Raw genomic sequence first — 21,858 nt, forward strand, 5'->3', positions numbered from 1 at the left:
TCCCCTGGAGAAGAGAAGGGCTACCCACTCGAGTATTCTGTCCCGGAGAATTCCGTGGGCTGTATAGTCCATGGGGTCACAAAGAGTCGGACACAACTGAGCAACTTTCGCTTTTACTTTTGGGCTTTCCTGATAGCTCAGTTGGTAAAGAATCTGCCTGCAATGCAGGAGACCCTCGTTTGATTCCTGGGTCAGGAAGATCCACTGGAGAAGGGATAGGCTACCTGGTCCAGTACTCTTGGGCTTCCCTTGTGGCTCAGCTGGTAAAGAATCTGCCTGCAATGCAGGAGACCTGGGTTTGATCTCTGGTTGGGAAGATCCCCTGGAGAAGGGAAAGGCTACCCACTCCAGTATTCTGGCCTGGAGAATTCCATGGACTGTATAGTCCATAGGGTCGCAAAGAGTCAAGACACGACTGAGGGACTTTCATTTCACTTTCAGATAGTAGAATGCAGACACCTTATGTCCCACTCCTTACTCCTTTTTCTTGTTTCACTCTTGGAATACTCGGATTACAAAGGAAAAAAAATTTTTTTTTAACATGTCTCAAATACAGATAAACAAAATGAATATAAAATGTGTCCAAAATACTAACCAGCATAATCCCAGTGATGCAGAGATAAGGTAGTAACAGCTATACTTCTTTCTCTTTCTCATCCTATTTTGTAATCCCCTACTTAGCAACAGTTATGGTTTGCCATTGTTTAAATAATAAGAGAGGTATAATTGATCTCTTTTGGGTTAAGGAAGTAGATCAATATATGTTGGGAAATTGGATTACAAAGCAGTTTTTCTGAATGTGGTAATAGTTGTAGACTTTATTCTTTTGAGAAAGAATACTTACAGCATCAAGACTATTTTATTTTATTCTCACTGAAGAAAACATTTCATTTAGTAGTGTATATTTTCTTTTTGTGAAACGAAAACTTCTTTTTATAATTAAATGAAAAGCATAGAACAGAAAATAGAAAGTGAGAGATCCTTATACTTTCTTTTCCTCCTAATCCTCTTTCTCAAAATTAACCACTGTTAAACGAAGATCATGGCATCTGGTCCCATTACTTCATGGGAAATAGATGGGGAAACAGTAGAAACAGTGTCAGGCTTTATTTTTGGGGGGCTCCAAAATCACTGCAGATGGTGACTGCAGCCATGAAATTAAAAGACGCTACTCCTTGGAAGGAAAGTTAATGACCAACCTAGACAGCATATTGAAAAGCAGAGCCATTACTTTCCCAACAAAGGTCCATCTAGTCAAGGCTATGGTTTTTCCTGTGGTCATGTATGGATGTGAGAGTTGGACTGTGAAGAAAGCTGAGCACCGAAGAATTGATGCTTTTGAACTGTGGTGTTGGAGAAGACTCTTGAGAGTCCCTTGGACTGCAAGGAGATCCAACCCGTCCATTCTGAAGAAGATCAGCCCTGGGATTTCTTTGGAAGGAAAGAAAGCTGAAACTCCAGTACTTTAGCCACCTGATGTGAAGAGCTGACTCATTGGAAAAGACTCTGATGCTGGGAGGGATTGGGGGCAGGAGGAGAAGGGGACGACCGAGGATGAGATGGCTGGATGGCATCACTGACTGGATGGACATGAGTTTGAGTGAACTCTGGGAGTTGGTGATGGACAGGGAGGCCTGGCGTGCTGTGATTCATGGAGTCGCAAAGAGTCAGACACGACTGAGCGACTGAACTGAGCTGAAGAGCTTCATACATTCTTTCCGACTTTAAAAGTGTGTGTAAGTATATATGGTCAATTGGGCTTCCCTGGTGGCTCAGCAGTAAAGAGTCCACCTGCAGTGCAGGAGACCTGGGTTCAATCCTTCCGTCAGGAAGATCCCCTGGAGGAGGTCATGGGAACCAACTCCAGTATTTTTACCTGAAATCCTACGGACAGTGGAGCCTGGTGGGCCATGGTCCATATGGTTGCAACAGAATTGAATATAACTTAGTGACTAAACAACAACATGGTCAGTTAGTTTCTGGAACATAACTTTGAGAGCTCATTTAATTATTATACTTCAATAAATGTCTGGGTCATATGGACTAACGTGTATATGTGGGTTAACTTTGGAAAGCGTAATTGTAAATGTTTAATTGTTGCTTTCAATTTTTGTTATTATAGAACCTGTTTTTAGCATTTTCTGCTTATTAGCTTTTGAGTCTTCTCTAATGAAAAATATTTATGCTCTTAATTTTATAGGGAAGAACATTAAATTGCAAAGTATAACCAATTTAAAATGTGTTTGTGTTCTCTTTGGAGAGGTTCCTTACAGAATTAAGTTGGTGCTGGGTTTGATTTGAAAGGGTATATTGGGTATAAAATCTCCACTAGGAATTACGTTTCATTTTGTTTGACTTAATTTTGAGAAACAGCTTTGCTTTTCAGATGTGATTGATCTTACTGGAGATGATAAAGATGACCTTCAGAGAGCAATTGCCTTGAGTTTGGCGGAATCAAACAGGGCATTCAGGGAGACTGGAATAACTGATGAGGAGCAAGCCATTAGCAGGTAAAAATGCAATTTGTATAGATATAAGTACTATTTATAATAGAAATAATAATTAACTTGAAGAGGCACAAAGATATACTTTATTATTCTAAATAAACTATTAGTAAGCTTCAGTATTGTTGTTATATTTTATGTAACCAGAATGTTCATTGCATTTGAATCTTAGATTTAGTTTTGGAGTGGCATTTTGAGGCATTTAAATTTAGGCATATATTTTAATATTCCTTTGATTTTTTTTCTTCCCTAACTCCTTTTGGATCCATTGTCCAATTCAACTTATAGTCATTTATAGTAGGGATCAGCTGACTTTATCTGTAACATGCCAGTTGTAAATAGTTTAGGCTTTGTCGGCCATCTGGTTTCTGTTGCAGTTACTCAATTCTAGCGTTATAGTGTAAAAGCAGCCTCTGATAATACATATTTTAATGAGTACAGTTGTGTTCCAGTAAATCTTGATTTACAAAAACATAGACAACCAGCTGGTTTTGGCCCATGAGCCATAGTTTGCCTACTTCTGATCTTTAATATGATAGTATATTCATAGGTTTTTTTTTTTTTTAAAGAAATGAGCAAGAATTCCAAGGTTGCATCTTTTGATTTAATTACCAAAGCTGTTTAGTTTGAAACAGTTTGATCCACCAAAGAATTAAATAAGTTTGGTTTAAAAAAAAAAACCAAAAACTTTAAATTATAACAGACTATAATCGTCTACACAACTCTTTGGAGCCAGGGGCAATTTAATCTTAATGTGGAAGAAATTTATCTTTGAAGAGGTTAAATGATTTTCCAAAGTTACACAGCTAAGATGAGTCTTATGACTCCAGTGTTCTTTTCCCTGTTAACAGAGTTGTTTGGTAGCAAAATGTACTAGCTTTCTTACATAATTTCCCTTGACACAGTATTTAATAGTGTATTTCTAAGTAATCTGAGATTACTGTATGATAGGAGATGTCTCAAAATGCTATGTTTATTAGCAAAGGCACATAATTTTTCATAGTAATAACTTTTAATGTCTCTAAATGTTACTTTGGAAACTGTTTTGTAAGATATTAAGATGGTAAGAATTAATTAAAATTCATATTCTTCTTTAACTGTAGCTAATATCATTTAATGCCAGTAATTTTAAATAAAAACCAAAAGTGCATATCTATTTTCAGTCCTTTTGTTTAGGCTGATTTTTTGAAGGATTTGGAGAAATTATAAAGTTACGTTTTGTCTTACAAACATGAATTAGAATTGATATAATTGTCTTGAATAACTGTAAAATTTGATAATACTTAAGCTTTGTAAGAAATATTTTAAACATGAAATACATTAGTTGAAATTTATATTTAAGGGGAATGAGGATCTATTATGTGAAAAAGAGATATTAAATGTAGTATATGGCTTCCCAGGTGGCACTAGTGGTAAAGAACCCACCTGCCCATGCAGGAGACAAAAGAGACTTGAGTTTGATCCCTGGTTCGGGAAGATTCCCAAGCTGAGAGCATAGCAACTCATTCTAGTATTGTTGCCTGGAGAATCCCATGCACGGAGGAGCCTGGCAGGCTGCAGTCCATGGGGTTTCAAGGAGTCAGAACCACTGAAGCGATTTAGCACGCTCGTATACTGTGATACAAATATTTTTTAAAGTACATGTATAATTTTGTATATACTGATTTACATTACTGCATAAATAGAAACATGACTGGAGGATTATATACCAAGTTAGTATCAGTAGTTTTATATCTTGTGTTTTTTAATTAAAATAGCATATAATAATTAGGTAAAAAAAAATTGAAAGTGAAGGAGTTTATATTATTCCTAATATAACATTCACTGTATGTTATATATATTTTAAGATTAATTTTTGTCTAAATGGAAAAAAATCTCTTTAAGATAATGTTCTTTCTTATTCTTGATCTTTTAATTTTAGCATACCCTTAAATAGTAAATATTTTGCAAGTATTTGTATTGTAGATAACATTACAAAGACTTGGTATAGTGTTATATGACAAATTTTACATAAAATTATACTCCATTAAAGTAGGAATATTTACGGTTGCACACTGTAATTTTTTTCTTGATATGTGTAGGTTTTATAATAGCAGGTAACAAAAAATGTTAAATGCAACATGCAGTAAGTAAGCATGTTTATAAATCACATCGTATTAGAAATAAGGGAAGATGAGCATTCTAGTTAGACGTTTGACAACTACAGTATTCTAGTGAATTTTATTAAGACTTAAGGCTCTAAATTAAAAAGGTAAAATATATTTAAACATATATTTTTTAAAAAGTATTTTTAAAAGTGAATTTAACTATTTGATGATAAAATCTTTCTAAATAAAATCCCAGAGTCATTTGAGTATGATTATATTTCAGTATATATACTTTAATATGAATTCACACATTTGGAATACTATGTTACTGTGTATAACTCGATAAGCTAAAAGCTGTCTTTTTACATGATAGAGTCCTCTGTTTCAGCACCCATAAATTTCATGGTAAAATTTCTTAAGTTGAATGTTTTAAAAGTGTGCGTCTTAATATAGTTACTTTTTAACATCAGGATTGGATGTATTTATTACTGCTCGGACAGGGAACAAGTAGAGTATGGATAGCTGAAATTTGTTAGTAAATTTCTTGTGGTTAGCTTCAGTTCAGTTCAGTTCAGTCGCTCAGTCGTGTCTGAGGCTAGCTTAGGCTAGGCATATTTGTTGTGAAAATGGTTGCTTCGTGAAATGACTAAGTTGGGTAGAAGGTAGGGCTAGGTTCTAGTTAAAATTGGTACAAACAGCTTGCCTTCAACTGTGTCAGGAAATATGGTAGACTAAAACAAATTTTCTAGTGTAAGCAACCAAAATGTGTTGTTTCTGTTGGATATAAAATATTTTAAGATCTCTTGAAAGGATTATAGAGTTGTTCAGGTAGTAAGGGCTGTAATCAGATTAAATCAAAGTGAAAGAACATACCCAAGGAAATAAGTTTGAAATGCTGAAATTCACTTTTTGACATTATGAAATTTGCTTGTGTCAGTTTTGATATCTCTATTGAATGTGGGAAAAGGAAGTCGAAGGCCATTGTCTAAGTAGGTGGGAAGCATTAATAATCATTCCCCTTGTAAAGTGGTTATGTCAGTAGATGACAATCACCTTAAGGATAAATCAGAAGTATCCCCTCTCCAAAATGCCTATAATACTGCGAAGATAGTTCTCTTGGCTTGAGTGTTGTTGGAGGTGATGAGATTTGCCCTTGAGAAATTGTACCATGGTTGTGCAGCAGAAATTTGTGTGACTTTAGCAATTCAGTAAATCTCTACTTGAAAAAGAACTGTGAAAATATCGTCTAGAAATGAAAATAAGAATTATTAAGTAAAAAATAAAGGAGAAAATAACAGAACACAAGTTTAATAGATTAGAAATAGCTAAAGAATGTGTTAGTAGTCTGTAAGCTGTATGAGAAGAAATTACCCAACATGTAAAAGATAGCTAAAAAGATAAAAAATATGGAGAAAGGTTGAATGACATGGCAAATAAAATGAGTAGGTCTAACATATATTAATTGATATTACAGAAGGAGAGGAAGGAGTGGGTCAGAGGCAGAATTTAAAGAGATCATCACAGAAATTTTTTAGAAGTGAAAAGATAACTTTTAACTTCATGAGTCTACAAATTCCATTAGAAAAATTAAAAGAAGCCCACACCTAAATTCATTATAGTGATACTCTAGAACACTTAAGACTGAGAAAATCTTAAAATTTCTTAGAGAAAAAAGATAGAATTGTCTTAAAAATAGTGACAGTGAAAGTGACAAATCTTGCAAATTTACATGGCCATAAGCACATGAAAATAATGAAACTGATTTTCAGGGATTGGAAAAAAAATAACTGCCAGAATTCTGTGGTATGGGGTAGCCTCACCAGGGTGTTTTTCTTTCTCATTAGGGCTCTAAAGTCATTTCTGAAAGACAAAGAATTATTAATGTTTCCCATGTTCATGGATCTACCATTCCCATACTCACAGATGTGGGATGGTTGTAGTGCCTCCACTGCTACAAAATTGATGTGTCCCTTTCCAGTAGTTCTAATTTTACCTTTTTTCCCCCAATAATTTCCTACTTGTACCTGAGGTTTCACCCAGACAGGCTGATACAAGGGAAACTAACATTTTTGTAAAATTTACATGGACCCTTTGTACCTCCCACTTTGGCTTACATGGGGGCTTCTCAGGTGGCACAAGTGGTAAGGAATCACCTGTCAATGTAGGAGATGTAAAAAATGTGAGTTCATTTCTTGGGTTGGGAAGATCCCCTGGAGAAGGACATGGCAACCCACTCCAGTATTCTTACCTGGGAAGTCCCATGGACAGAGCCACCTGGCAGGCTACAGTCCATGGGGGTCTCAAAGAGTCAGACATGACTGAGCGACTTAGCACACACCCACACGCATCCTCTTCGTACCTCCTGCTTTGGCTTACATGGGCCACTGTAGAGGAACTGGATGAGCAGCATGCTCATCCAAGTAATCATTATTTTTACACTCTAAGATCATTCAGTCCAACAAAGAATTTTAGGTGTCTGAATATAAATTGAGTTTGGGAGCCACTTGGAGGGTTTACCAACCAGGACAGCCTAGAGTTGTCATTAGGGAAAGAATAAAGCAACATGTCCAGGAATGGTTGGGGCAGGATTCTGAATTTTAAAAACCTATAACCTAAAAGGTATAGGTTTCTGTAACTCTCACTCTTTTCATCTGTAACTCTCAATCTTTTCATCTTGATCAATACCTAGGAAGCAGTTATGAGGGTTGAATGCCTTAAGATGTTTGGAACAGGAGTAGGTGAGGGGGAACAATTACAAATCTTTTGAAGTGAATTTGTAAGGATAATTTTAAGGCTCAACAATACCAGATGTCCATGGATGGTAGAGAGCATAGAAGGTCCATCCAATTCTTTGACTATCATTCCTTTTTTTGAGTGGCTTTTATAATAAAAGGTATACCATTGTCAGATTACAAGTTGAAAAAGTGGAAAATATGAAACATTAGTTTCAAGGGCCTCAAGAGTATGGGATGAGATGACCAGTCAGACTGGGAGAGCAAAACTGTAATTCAAATAAGTCTCAGCAACCATGAGGCATTACTGATAGTTCTGAGAAGGGTCAGAATGCAGACTGGAAGGTGATCAAAGGGCCAGTGTAGTCAGTCTGTGAGGAGTGGGCAAGAGCTTGCTTACCACTGGAGAAACAGATCTGCTTTTGGAAGTCGTTACATATCCAACGTGCAGTTTCTGTGTCAGAAACACAGAGTTCTTTGACTGGTGTTCAGTAAATGATTATGGACTAGTTGCCCTGTGGGATATGATGATAGGTTACAGCAGTAGTGGTGATCACTGGTGCAAGCTTGGTGAGTCACCTCATTGGAGAACAGCCATCACTATACAGCCAACACAATGACTAAAATTAGAAAGACTGACATACCAAATATTGGTAAGTATGTACAGCAATTGGAAAGTGTCATATATTGTTGATAAGAATGTATAATTGTATCACCACTTTGGAAAACTGAAAATTTCTAGTGTGTTTCAACATATATTATGCTTGGACTTAGCATAGTCTGTGTTTCCACTCCTGGGTCTAGACCCTTGAGAAAGGAGTATACAGTGCCTTAATTAATCATAACTAAAAACTGTAAACAACCAAATATTTGTAAGAGCAGAATAGTTAACAGTGGTGGTACATTCACACAGTGGAATACAAAGCAATGTAATGTAATGGTAAACATTTTCCAGATTCTTTTAAAAAATGTGGAGGAATCCCCAAAGCAACATGTTGAGTGAAAGAGACGATGCAAAGAGAAACTGCTCTATGAATCCGTTTACGTGATATTTAAGGACAGGCATAACTAATTTATGGTGGTAGAAATGGTCACAATGCTGATTATCTGAGAACTAGAGGACACTGTTTGTTGGAAAAAGGGCATGAGAGAATTTTGGGGAATGATGGAAATTTTCTATATCTTGGTCTGGGTGGTGGTTACATAGATGTATTCATTGGTAAAAATTTCACTGGACTGTACATTTAAGTTTTGTGTATCTTATATACAAATCACCTCTCAATAAAATACTTTTACCAGGAAAAAATGTATTTAGCTATGTTAATTGATAATATGCAAAAAGTTATATTTTTATGTATAATGAAGAATGATAAGGAGAAAAAAATTTAAAGCTACCATTTATAACACATAAAACTATTAATGACCAGGAATAAAAAGAAATGTGTAAGAACTTCTAAGAAGAAAATTATTAAACAACACTGTAGTGTTGTTTTTATCCATGTTAATGAATATGGAAATAATTGGAAATATATTGTATTTTACAAATTGAAAGACTTAAGATTGCAAAACTGGTTAGCTCTCCTTAAATTGACTTATGTATTTAGTGTGATCCCAGTCAAAATACCAAGTTTTTTTTTTTTTTTAAAGGAAATGTAGATGATTCTTCCACCCTCTATCCCTCCCTTCCACCTTCTTTCTTTTATTTTTTTTCCAGTTGATGTGTATAGAGCTTAAATGACATGCAAATTTCCCAGTATGTTGCTTGCTTAAAATGGATTTGAATGATCAAAGTGGAATGTTTTCTATAGTGCTTTAAATAAAAATACAGACACACACACAAAAGCCCTCAAAATCAGTACTAGGAATGGGAACATTTACTCTAAGTAAGTGCTTTAAAGATTCCTTCAATATAGTGTGTGGAAGGAAAAGAGCAAAAATGTTTTGTCATCTTTTTCTGTTGTTGAATGTCATGGTCATGACTAGTGTTGGGAGGATGAGGTGATTCTAGTTGGGGTTGGTTTTGGGGGTTGCCTTTCTCAGTAGGCTACATTTTGTTATAAGCTATTTCTGAGCTCTGAGATTTGCAGTGTTGTTTTTTATTCTCTCTCCCACTCTCTCTTTAAAGTCTAGTTAGAATCACTGGCTTTACTTTGGTGAGGCCAGGAAGGACCCTTATGAGGACTTGGTTTATATAAAACTTATAGTCATAGTGCCAGAACTGCACTCTCAAAAAGGACAAGAACTTGGGACTGGAGGGCTCATATTTGGATTAGAGGTTGGGCTTTTGCCAAATGACAATAATAATAATAACAAAGATATAGCAGCATCTGATATCCAACATTATATTTGAAACACTTGTTTAACTCCATTTTTTTTTTAACCAAGTATACCCTAGGGATGAAACAAATCCCTGTTTCTATCCTCTGATGCTGATAGGAGAGACTGGTTGGTTCAGAATTTTGTGCAGTGTAATAAATGTGTTTATAAGGAGGAAACCTACTGGAGCATGTTGTAAGTCTCTAGTGATTACAAAACTGAACATGTTGGAAGTTCTAAATTAAGGAGATCACAAAGTCATGGCACTCTTTTATCCACGGTACCATAATTCTACCATATTAGCACATGGTTAAGGAATATTATAGGGCTTCCAGGTAGCACTAGTGGTAAAGAACCTACCTGCTAATGCTGGAGACACAAGAGACATGAATTCTGTCCCTGGGTCTGGAAGATCCCTGGAGGTGGTGGTGCTTGTTGTTCAGTTGCTCAGTCATGTCTGACTCTTTGCGACCCAATGGACTGCAGCACACCAGGCTTCCCTGTCCTTCACCATCTCCCAGAGTCTGCTCAAACTCATGTTCATTGAGTCGATGATGCCATCCAACCATCTCATCCTCTGCTTTCCCTTTCTCCTCTTACCTTCAGTCTTTCCCAGCATCAGGGTCTTCTCCACTGAGTTGGCTTTTCATATCAGGTGGCCAGAGTATTGGAGTTTCAGCTTCAGCATCAGTCTTTCCAGTGAATATTCAGAATTGATTTCCTTTAGTATTGACTGGTTTGATCTCCTTGCTATCCAAGGGATTCTCAATAGTCTACTCCCTTTGAAGAGGAAATGGAAACCCACTCCAGTATTCTTGCCTGGAGAATCCCGTGGACAGAGGAGCCTGGTGGTCTACAGTCCATAGCGTTGCAAAGAGTTGGGTGTGACTGAACGACTTAACACACACATACGGAGAATTATAGGTCTACAACTTTAAAACTCATATTTTTATTATAATGTGTGATGATCTTTACCATATGACTAAATTCAGTTATATATATAATTATATACATTAAATTATGTATACATATGCACATAAGGGCTTCCCTTATGGCTCAGCTGGTGAAGAATTAGCCTGCAATGCTGGACACCTGGGTTTGATCCCTGTGTAGAGAAGATCCCCTAGAGAAGGAAAAGGCTACTCAATCCAGTATTCTGGCCTGGAAAATTCCACGGCGTGTGTAGTCCCTGAGGTCACAGAGAGTCAGACACGACTGAGTGACTTTCACTTTCACACATGCACATATACTTAAAAAAGTTTTTACATCTTAGGTCACTTTGAGAAGCAGGGGACATATATGTCTTGAGCTCTATTCAGTTATTACAGTTAGTATCCAGTTTTTCCTTTGTAGAAAAAAAGATCCATGGAAATGCTGGGGAGATGGTAATTTCAGTTATATTCTTGACTTTCTTTCCTCCTCCTGCTGTTGCTGCTAAGTAGCTTCAGTTGTGTCCGGCTCTGTGCAACCCCATAGACAGCAGCCCACCAGGCTCCCCCATCCCTGGGATTCTCCAGGCAAGAATACTGGAGTGGGTTGCCATTTCCTTCTCCAATGCATGAAAGTGTAAAGTGAAAGTGAAGTCACTCAGTCGTGTCCGACTCCTAGTGACCCCATAGACTGCAGCCCACCAGGCTCCTCCGTCCATGGGATTTTCCAGGCAAGAGTACTAGCTTGTAACAAAAAGTTCAGGTAAGCTGCTCAGTCCTAGAAAATACATTTGAGGTCATACATTTCCCACCATGAAAATTAAGAGATGTATTTTCTTGGTGGCAGGGGACTGAACAGAAGGGTGACTGAATTAACTATATTGAAACATTTAAAAATAATACCTTCTAGTTTTTAGTAATCTTAACTAGATCTGGAATTAGAAGAATGTTGTTACATCAGAGCAGTCTGAATTGTAGATTTGGAATGGGTTGTTGACAGGTATGGGAAGCAAAAGACCTAGTTTTACTCAGTGTTGTCTTGAGGCCGAGCCTCATTTTGTTACTAACTTCATGTGACTTATGTATAGATTTTAATTTTTGTAGATTGGGTGTATTTTGTAGAAATCAACTCTTCTGAAGTTTTCCATAACCAATGTCTATGTGACCTGTTGCCTGGTCATTATGATACAAGTGATCTGATGTGTTGGCATTAAAAGGGGTTATTTCTACTTTATTTTATTATAACTAGAGTTTTAAGTTAGTATTTTATTATAAATAGAAGTTTAAAAAGATACAGTGGTAGAGGATCATCCACCTAGGAGATTTATGAATGAGCGTAGTTCTCCTTGACTTTCGACTAGCTTATGCTTCTGGAATATACTATAGAATCCTCTTTTTTTTTTTTTTTTTAGTGGTTATTATACCTGCCCACCAGTGTTAGTCAGTTGCTGGATGCCTCTTCTGTCTTTTATATTAGGTTGGTGCAAAATTAATTGTGGTTTTGCATTGTTGAACTTTGCCACTTGATATTGGAATACATTCTTAAATGTAGTTACATGTCATTAAAATGCACATTTCTTTATTTTTTTGGCTAATGACTTATTACTTGCTGCTTATATATATTTTAGATATGGAAATGATGTTAGAAAAAAAAAACAAATTTGAGCAATTCTCTTGTTTTGAGTTCAAAATGGGTAGTAAAGCAGCAAAGACAACTCACAATATCAGCAATGCATATAGCCCAGGAACTGCTAAAGAAACGTACAGTTCAGTGGTGGTTCACGAAGTTTTGCAAAACTTTGAGACAAGAGCCTTGAAGATGAGGAGCTCAGTTGCTGGCCATCAGAAGTTGACAGTGACCAATTGAGAGCCATTATCAAAGCTGATCCTCTTAAAAAATACACGAGAAGTTGCCCATGAACTCAGTGTTGACAATTCTGTGGTTATGTGGCATTTGAAGCAAATTGGAAAGGTGAAGAAGTTTGATAAGTGGGCATCTCATGAAGTGAAGTTGCTCAGTCGTGTCCGACTCTTTGCGACCGCATGGACTGTAGCCTACCATCCCTGGGATTCTCCAGGTAGGAATACTGGAGTAGGTTGTCATTTCCTTCTCCAGGAGATCTTCCCAACCCAGGGATTGAACCTGGGTCTCCCGTATTGCAGGCAGATGGTTTACCATCTGAGCCACCAGGATGCCTCATGGACTGACCACAAATCAAAAAATTGCCATTTTGAAGTGTTGTCTTCTCTTATTCTGTGCAACAACAATGAACCATTTCTCCATTGGCCGGTGACATGTGATGAAAAGCAGGTTTCACATGACAGCCTGCCATGACCAGCTCTGTGGTTAGACTGAGAAGAAGTTCCAAATCGCTTCCCAAAGCCAAACTTGTACCAAGAGTCATGGTCACTGTTTGGTGATCTGCTGCCCTCTGATCCACTATAGCTTTCTGAATCCAGGAAAACCATTACATTTGAGAAGTATGCTCAGCAAATTGATGTGATGCACTGAAAACTCTAACAGCTGTAGCCGGCATTGGTCAACAGAAAAGACCCAATTCTCCAGAGCAGTGCCTGACCACACATCACATAACTTCAGAAGTTGAACAAATTGGGCCATGAAGTTTTGCCTCTTCTGCCATATTCGCCTGACCACTCGCCAACCAACTACCACTTCTTCAAGCATCTCAACATCTTTTTGCGGGGAAAACGCTTCTACAATCAGCAGGAGCTGGAAAATGCTTTCCAAGAGTTTGTTGAATCCCGAAGTGCAGATTTTTATGCTATAGGAATAAAGAAACATTTCTCATTGGCAAAAATGTGTTAATTGTAATGGCTTCTATTTTGATTTAACATAAGGGTGTTTGAACCTAGTTATAATGATTTAAAATTTAGGGTCTGAAACCACAGTTACTTTTGCACCAACTAGTTGAGCTATTTCAAATCCTGAAAGATGATGCTGTGAAAGTGCTGCAATCAATATTCCAACAAATTTGGAACACTCAGTAGTGGCCACAGGACTGGAAAAGGCCAGTTTTAATTCCAATCCCAAAGAAAGGCAATGCCAAAGAATGCTCAAACTACCGCACAGTTGCACTCATCTCACATGCTAGTAAAGTAATGCTCAAAATTCTCCAAGCCAGGCTTCAATAATACACGAACCATGAACTTCCAGATGTCTAAGCTGGTTTTAGAAAAGGCAAAGAAACCAGAGATCAAATTTCCAACATCCACTGGATCATGGAAAAAGCAAGAGAGTTCCAGAAAAACATCTATTTCTGCTTTATTGACTATACCAAAGCCTTTGACTGTGTGGATCACAATAAACTGTGGAAAATTCTGAAAGAGATGCGAATACCAGCCCACCTGACCTGCCTCTTGAGAAACCTATAACGCAGGTCAGGAAGCAACAGTTAGAACTGGACATGAAACAACAGACTGGTTCCAAATAGGAAAAGGAGTATGTCAAGGCTGTATATTGTCACCCTGCTTATTTAACTTCTATGCAGAGTACATCATGAGAAACGGTAGGCTGGAAGAAGCACAGCTGGAGTCAAGATTGCCGGGAGAAATATCAATAACCTCAGGTATGCAGATGACACCACCCTTACGGCAGAAAGTGAAGAGGAACTAAAAAGCCTCTTGATGACAGTGAAAGAGGAGAGTGAAAAAGTCGGCTTAAAGCTTAACATTCAGAAAACGGAGATCATGGCATCTGGTCCCATCACTTCATGGCAAATAGATGGGGAAATAGTGGAAACAGTGTCAGACTTTATTTTTTGGGGCTCCAGAATCACTGCAGATGGTGACTGCAGCCATGAAATGAAAAGACACTCCTTGGAAGGAAAGTTATGACCAACCTAGATAGCATATTCAAAAGCAGAGACATTACTTTGCTGACTAAGGTCCGTCTAGTCAAGGCTATGGTTTTTCCAGTGGTCATGTATGGATATGAGAGTTGGACTGTGAAGAAAGCTGAGCACCAAAGAGTTGATGCTTTTGAAGTGTGGTGTAGGAGAAGACTCTTGAGAGTCCCTTGGACTGCAAGGAGATCCAACCAGTTCATCCTAAAGGAGACCAGTCCTGGGTTTTCATTGGAAGGAACGATGGTAAAGCTGAAACTCCAGTACTTTGACCACCTCATGCGAAGAGTTGACTCATTGGAAAAGACTCTGATACTGGGAGGGATTGGGGGCAGGAGGAGAAGGGGACGACCGAGGATGAGATGGCTGGGTGGCATCACGGACTCGATGGATATGAGTTTGAGTGAACTCCGGGAGTTGGTGATGGACAGGGAGGCCTGGCGTGCTGCAATTCTTGGGGTTGCAAAGAGTCGGACATGACTGAGTGACTGAACTGAACTATACTGAATAAAGACCACTGGCACTAAATCTTTCCTGTTTGTAATATATTTGCTACTTTTCCCAGAACCCATTGCTTGTTTTAGTTGTTCATTTCTGATTACCAGTGTAGAAATAATATTCATTAATTTTTACTTATAGATATACATATGTAACAAAGGGAACAGACTTTTCAAATGAAAATTGCTCCCACTTATAAAAGGCAGTAATGATTAAATGTACCTTTTTTTATCGGAGAAGGCAATGGAACCCCACTCCAGTACTCTTGCCTGGAAAATCCCCTGGACGGAGGAGCTTGGTAGGCTGCAGTCCACGGGGTCGCTGAGTTGGACACAACTGAGCGACTTCATTTTCACTTTTAATTTTCATGCATTGGAGAAGGAAATGGCAACCCACTCCAGTGTTCTTGCTTAGAGAATCCCAGGGATGGGGGAGCCTGGTGGGCTGCTGTCTCTGGGGTTGCGCAGAGTCGGACACGACTGAAGCGCCTTAGCAGCAGCAGCAGCATACCTTTTTTATATAAAACAAGTATTGATGTTGTATTTACCTTCTGTATACTATGTGTTAACTCCTCTCTTTCGAAGTGGTTACCTTGTACAAATTTAATTTGTATAGTTGATTTTTCTTGTGTCATGCTAAATTGCGCAAGGAACAGTAGGAAGTCTCTCAAGTTGGCTCTTTGACTTACTTCCCTTTTATGTTCTTGAGAACTTGTTTTTTGATTAGAGTGGGATGTTCCAGATAAATGCTGATATTCTTAAGTCCCGAGTCATCTAACTAAATACCTTCCAAGTAGTTCCAGCACTGTTTATTGTTAAATAATTTAAGAGAAAAAGCCTTTAGGGACTGAGGTTCCTTGTGAGAGTTGATAGTTGGGCAGAGTACTGCTGCTAATGTTAGATCACTCTTAAAAGTGTAAACTGTTTATTTTTAAATATGTGAGTTTACTTTGACCTTTACATTTTAATGTATCATGTTTTCTGCTCCCCGCCCCCAGTATGTGATTTAATTGATTCCCAAAGAAAAACTCTATCCTATATTCATATAAGTTATTTTAAGTAATACTTAATTTGGAATCTAATGCACTGTATCTAAGGTCATATTACGAAGTTAGAGATGAAAAATATTATGCTTCTCCACCATAATTAAGGAAGATAGCTGTATTAGTTTGGCGTTGATCTAATAGAGCAAAATCTTTAGGATAAAAATAGTGTAGCATGAATGAGATTTTTTTCAAGAAGCCAAAAAGTTGAAAAAACTCATACTAAGATTTTTGTAATGAACGTAAAATGAGTTAAGATATTTGGCTGTTATTCATGATAATTTGGAATAGTAAGTAACACATGTCTTGAGTAGGCAAAATGCATGATTAGTTTATATGTAGGGACTAGGGTTTTTCAGCATTTTCTTGCTTAAGAGCAAGGTAAACACCATTAAGCAGAGTAGCATTACTGTTAGCTGTGTTTAAATATGTTTTAGATATTCTGTGGATGTACTTATTTTGAAGAGGTTTATCTTTTATTCTGATATGTAGGTATTTATTGCAGTAGATTTTTCTCTAGGCAAACTTGGGGAATGAAGTGAACACATAAATATTCTCTCCCTTTATTTTTCAGTAGCTGTTGTAGAATATGGATCTGTAGAACTGAAAGGAACCCTAGAATTTACCTTAACTTTTTTTTAAATAGAAAAGGAAATTAATGATCAGACGGATGAAAGTGCAGTGTTTTTCAGTTTTTAATTTTCTTGATGATTCAAAGAAATTCTTATAAAAACTAATCATTATGTATATTGTAAATATGTACTTCAATACAATGACTTTTCAGAAAACTTATCTAGGTCCTATATTCCTGATACTAAGCCTCTAATTTGTTGAAATATAACTTAATACATATATTTCCTATTATGTAATGCTATCTTTTTGTGATTACAATCTGTTTTCTGAGGAAAAACTGCTGCCTGTGTTTTGATCTATTAGCATTGCTACTGCTATATTCTTGACAACTAGAACTATGCTATGTTCTAGAAAACTAGCCTCCACTTGAGTAAATTTAGTGTTAAGTATTCCTTTTCCAAATGCATTGTCTAGACCTTAATTTATCAAAATCCGTAGTTTATAGTATGCTGTTTTCTACTGTACAGTGCTAAATTAATGCTGTATTTTTTCACCATCATTTTTCTACCCATCGTTTAAGAGTTCTTGAGGCCAGCATAGCGGAAAATAAAGCATGTTTGAAGAGGACACCTACTGAAGTTTGGAGAGATTCTCGAAACCCTTACGATAGAAAAAGGCAGGACAAAGCTCCTGTTGGACTAAAGAATGTTGGCAATACTTGCTGGTTTAGTGCTGTTATTCAGGTAAGAATCTTTATGCAGATCTTATCTAATGGGCCTGGCAGCAGTGAAAAGTGGGTTTGAGTTGTGTTTCTTTTTAGTTGTTATGTATATACATACACACACAGACACACACACACTGCAAACAAGGTTTTAATATGCCTTTCTACTAACGTGTTTTGGCGATTGCAGTATTCCCCACTCCACTTTGTTCTTTATTCCCATTATGGGCTTTTCCCGATAAAACACTACCAATGCCTTATTCAGAATTAATTTCTCCTCCTTCTCTGTTGTTGGGAATTGTTGTCAGAGTGAAGAGAAAATATTTTTGTATATAAATGCCTGCAAATTTAGGAGAGGATATAACCAAGATGGGGCTTCCCTGGTGGCTCAGATGGTGGTAAAAACAACAACAAAAAATTCTTCCTGCAGTGCAAGAGAACTAGGTTTGATCCCTGGGTTGGGAAGATCCCCTGGAGAAGGGAATGGCTACCCACTCGAGTGTTCGTGCCTGGAAAATTCCTGGAATAGAGGAGCCTGGTGGGCTACAGTCCATGGTGTCACAAAGAGTCAGACATGACTGAGTGACTAACACTTCACTTCATAACAAAGATATGAAACCAAGACTGGTGGGTTTTTTTCTTGTGAGTCAGATCAGATTTATTTATATATAATAGAAAATGTCATTCAATAATTACAGTCATTTAAGTACTTTTTTTTTTATAAAAGAGGACATTTTATTTCAGGAGGAAATAGATTGACAAATAATTCTCAATACATATGTGAGAATGAAAGAATAAAAATAAATTAAGAATAACATTTTCTTTCTAACTTGGAATTATTTATTGAGCTTCTTATTCTAAAATGAAAAATATTTGTATGCATAGATAACCATCTTCTTAGTTTGGACTGTTTTTTTTTTTAACTCTTTTTTTGATATGACTGTTGTCATAATTCTTTAGTATTCTCACACTGGTAATGTTATTTTTCAAATTGTGAAACCTTAAACAGTCTCCTTAAGTAAAACAATCTATGAATAATAACATGCTCTTAATTTTAATTACTCTTTAGGAAAATTAATATTTGTGCTTAATTTCCTAACATAGCTGAACTGTAGCTCATTTAGTGTTTCTGATGAGTCTTTTTAAATCAGTAGATGTTTTCTAATTTACATTCTTTTGCATTCAAAATACCTCTTCATTTTGTCTGTTTCCAACCTGAATACAGTATTAACTTTCATATGATATTAAAGCAACTAAAAGGTTATTAAATTTTTCTATTCGAAAAGTTATTAATTATGTTCTCTAGGTGATTAATTTTTTTTTCTACTTCAGTGGTATAATTTCTAGCTCTTTTCTGTCTTTTTGTTTCTGGCAAATAGTATTATACAATTTGATTTTCTTTGGTTTTCTAGTTTTGTGCTTCACTTTTTATTCAACTATGGTACACACCAGTTAATAACACAATATGTTATTTGTTTTCCAGGCTATTAAAATATTAAGGAATACTTGAAATTAACATGAATTTGTTTAATAATACTTTTGCTTTTGGTCTTGAGTATGCATTAATTATCTACTTACATGCTTGCAATATCTCAAATTTTATTTGCTATCTTAATACTTGTACCGTTAGTAAATTCTTTTGCATTTCATTGTTTAAATTTCATAATTTAGTTGTCACTTTAAAATCTGAAACACAATTTTAGGGTTGTGATCTGAGTGCTTATGAGTATGTTTTGCTGCCAGTATTTGGATGTTACCTTTACACTATTATGGCCAGTAAACAAGGCTCATTAGCTTCTCTTAGAAAATTGTAAGAAGTAAGAAAGTGCTCACAGAGAATCAGTATTTGTTAGTTAGAATAGGTGCTTTAAACATCTAGAAGAAATAACAGATAAACTTGAAAATTTTGGCTTCTAATGAAGTAATAGGATACTGTCTTTTGGGAATATAGAGAAACAGTAAGCTTCAGTTTAGGAGACTGTGGATGGGAAAAAAAAATTTGTCTAGTGATGACTTTGTTTTGTTTTTGAATGTAACTTTAAAATCTCTTAAACCATTTTAAAGTAAAGTAAAGTGAAGTCGCGCAGTCATGTCTGACTCTTTGCAGTCCCATGGACTGAAGCCTACCAGGCTCCTCCCTCCATGGGATTCTCCAGGCAAGAGTACAGGAGTGGGTTGCCATTTCCTTCTCTAGGGGATCTTCCCAACCTGGGGATCAAACCCTGGTCTCCCGCATTCAAAGCAGACGCTTTAACCTCTGAGCCACCAGGGAAGCCCAAAGGGAAGCCATTTAAAAAAGTAGCTTTTAATTTTCGCTTCTAGTAATTGAAATATTTTATTTTTTCATTCCTTGACATTTACTTAATTCAACAGACATCTAAAATATGTTTATCATAATAAATGGAACTTTTCACTTATGAAAGGAACTTTGGGTGGGAAATCTGTATTAGTATTGGAAGTTCAAAATTTTTATTTTAAAAGCAAGTTGGAACTTGTTCAAATTGTGACATAAATGCACTGTAAAGTTTCAGTTACAAAAATTTTCTCAGGGATGGAATTTACTTAGCTGGCAAGACTAGTGTGAAACAATTGGGAATTCTCTTCTTTAAAAGTATTTCTACTGATTATAGTTTACAGGAATTATAAATCTCTAATTTCAGAGTAGGTAATGGGGGGGTAAGCTACAGAAGATACAGCTTTATTATACTTGTTCTTTTAGGTACTGAGATCTAAGTGTTTTGGAAGAAAAGAGGAATAGAATATTAGGAAGGGATTGTTAGCAAAAAGAATTTGTGCAGAGAGTGGCTTACATAATCTTTTGGATGCTAACAATATTAGCCTGACTGTCTTTAGATTGGGTATCAACCAGTTAACTAGTCTGGATTATTTTCATCCTGTTCAAAAGCAATTTTTTTGTAGATGGTACTGATTGGGACTGCTTTTTCTTCTCTATTCCTTTCTCTAGTTTGGGGTGTTAAGTTCAAGTAATTCAAGAGTTCTCATGACCCTTAGCACCATCCCATCTGGAATCCTCTGAGATGCTCAGAAGTAAGATGCTTCTGCTTCTCGGTTTGCCTGGTACAGTCCCAGTTTATTCCTATTGTAGATGCGTCAGCACTTATTAATTCATTGTACAGCCCTTTTTCGTCCTCAGAAGAGTTGTGGGTTGGATGGTAAGGTTTATGAACCCGAGTCAGTTAAGTTCACTTATATCCAAAGTCTAGATTTTCCTGTATTCCACAGAAGAAGAGTATCTGTCTGATGCCTCTCCGTCAGGAAGGCCATAGGGATTTACTTCCTCTGTATACAAACTTTCATCTTTTAATCAGGCCACTCTGTTTTTCTCACTCTTTGAAACTCATTTGTTACTATTTCATTTTTAAATAGTAATAATCCACCAAGGAGAATTTATGTTGGTTTTCCTTAGTATCTTTCATCATAGAAAGTCGATATCTCCTTCTGCTCTCTCTCACATCACTTTTTTTGTTTTCCATAAATTATGTGTTTAAACTCTCACCCTCCACGAGTTTAGCCAAATTCTTTACAGATTTCATAATTCATATATTGGCTTTGAGCTCAATAAAAGGATACTTGTTTTCAATGTGTATGACTCACAAATGTAATTGAGATAGTAGTGGCGATTCCCACCCCTTTTGAAGAAATATGTAGTGTCTTTGAAGAAATACGTGTTTTGAAGAAATATGTACTTTTGAAGAAAGTAGTGACTTTTCCACCCCTTTCAAAGAAATATGTTGACTAATTCTACTATGCCCGATCGAGAGTATAGATTGGGACTTAAAATGAGCTCCTGTGATTTGTTGTGATAATCCATGGTCATAAATTCTACTTTGGGTAATAGCATATTAAGTTCTTTTCAGCCATCCACTTGGTCATATACTGCTAGAGTCTAAAAACAAAAATGAAACCAGCGTTTTGAAGGCATCATATGCCCTAAAACATTGAGGAATTTTGAGGTTACACTTTGAGAGAACAGGATTTTCAGAGAGTAAGCTTCACAATTTTGGGCTGTTTTATCTTTGAGAAAACATCTACTGCTTTATTGACTACGCCAAAGCCTTAGACTGTGTGGATCACAACAAACTGTGGAAAATTCTTAGAGATGGGACTACCAGACCACCTGACCTGCCTCCTTAGAAATCTGTATGCAAGTCAAGAAGCAACGATTAGAACTGGACATGGAACAATAGACTGGTTCCAAATTGGAAAAGGAGTACATCAAGGCTATATATTGTCACCCTGCTTACTTAACTTATATGCAGAGTATATCATGAGAATTGTTGGACTAGATGAAGCACAAGCTGGAATCAAGATTGCTGGGAGAGATATCAATAACCTCAGATATGCAGATGACACCATACTTATGGCAGAAAGCAAAGTATAACTGAAGAGCCTCTTGATGAAAGTGAAAGAGGAGAGTGAAAAAGTTGGCTTAAAGCTCAACATTCAGAAAACGAAGATCATGGCATTCAGTCCCATCACTTCATGGCAAATAGATGGGGAAACAGTGGAAACAGTGAGAGACTTTATTTTTCTGGGCTCCAAAATCACTGCAGATGGTGACTGCAGCCATGA

The 21,858-nt window shown here is 36.7% G+C and overlaps 1 protein-coding gene and 1 long non-coding RNA gene across 4 annotated transcripts in view; both read left to right on the forward strand.

The window, feature by feature from the left end:
• The window catches only part of USP25 (ubiquitin specific peptidase 25), a 163,875-nt gene that overhangs the window by 41,409 nt on the left and 100,608 nt on the right, over positions 1 to 21,858 (forward strand). For all 3 annotated transcript variants that reach the window (XM_040227290.1, XM_040227272.1, XM_040227280.1), the window contains 2 exons: positions 2,387 to 2,510; positions 17,125 to 17,287. In XM_040227290.1, the coding sequence (XP_040083224.1) occupies positions 2,387 to 2,510; positions 17,125 to 17,287 (287 nt within the window). The remainder of the gene's footprint in view (positions 1 to 2,386; positions 2,511 to 17,124; positions 17,288 to 21,858) is intronic.
• On the forward strand, positions 4,098 to 7,604 carry LOC120853456. The gene is made up of 2 exons (XR_005718780.1): positions 4,098 to 5,140; positions 5,186 to 7,604. It is a non-coding gene; the product is annotated as an uncharacterized LOC120853456 (long non-coding RNA).

The sequence above is a fragment of the Oryx dammah genome, unplaced genomic scaffold, assembly GCF_014754425.2.
Source record: "Oryx dammah isolate SB20612 unplaced genomic scaffold, SCBI_Odam_1.1 HiC_scaffold_2, whole genome shotgun sequence".
Classification (NCBI taxonomy): Eukaryota; Metazoa; Chordata; class Mammalia; order Artiodactyla; family Bovidae; genus Oryx; species Oryx dammah.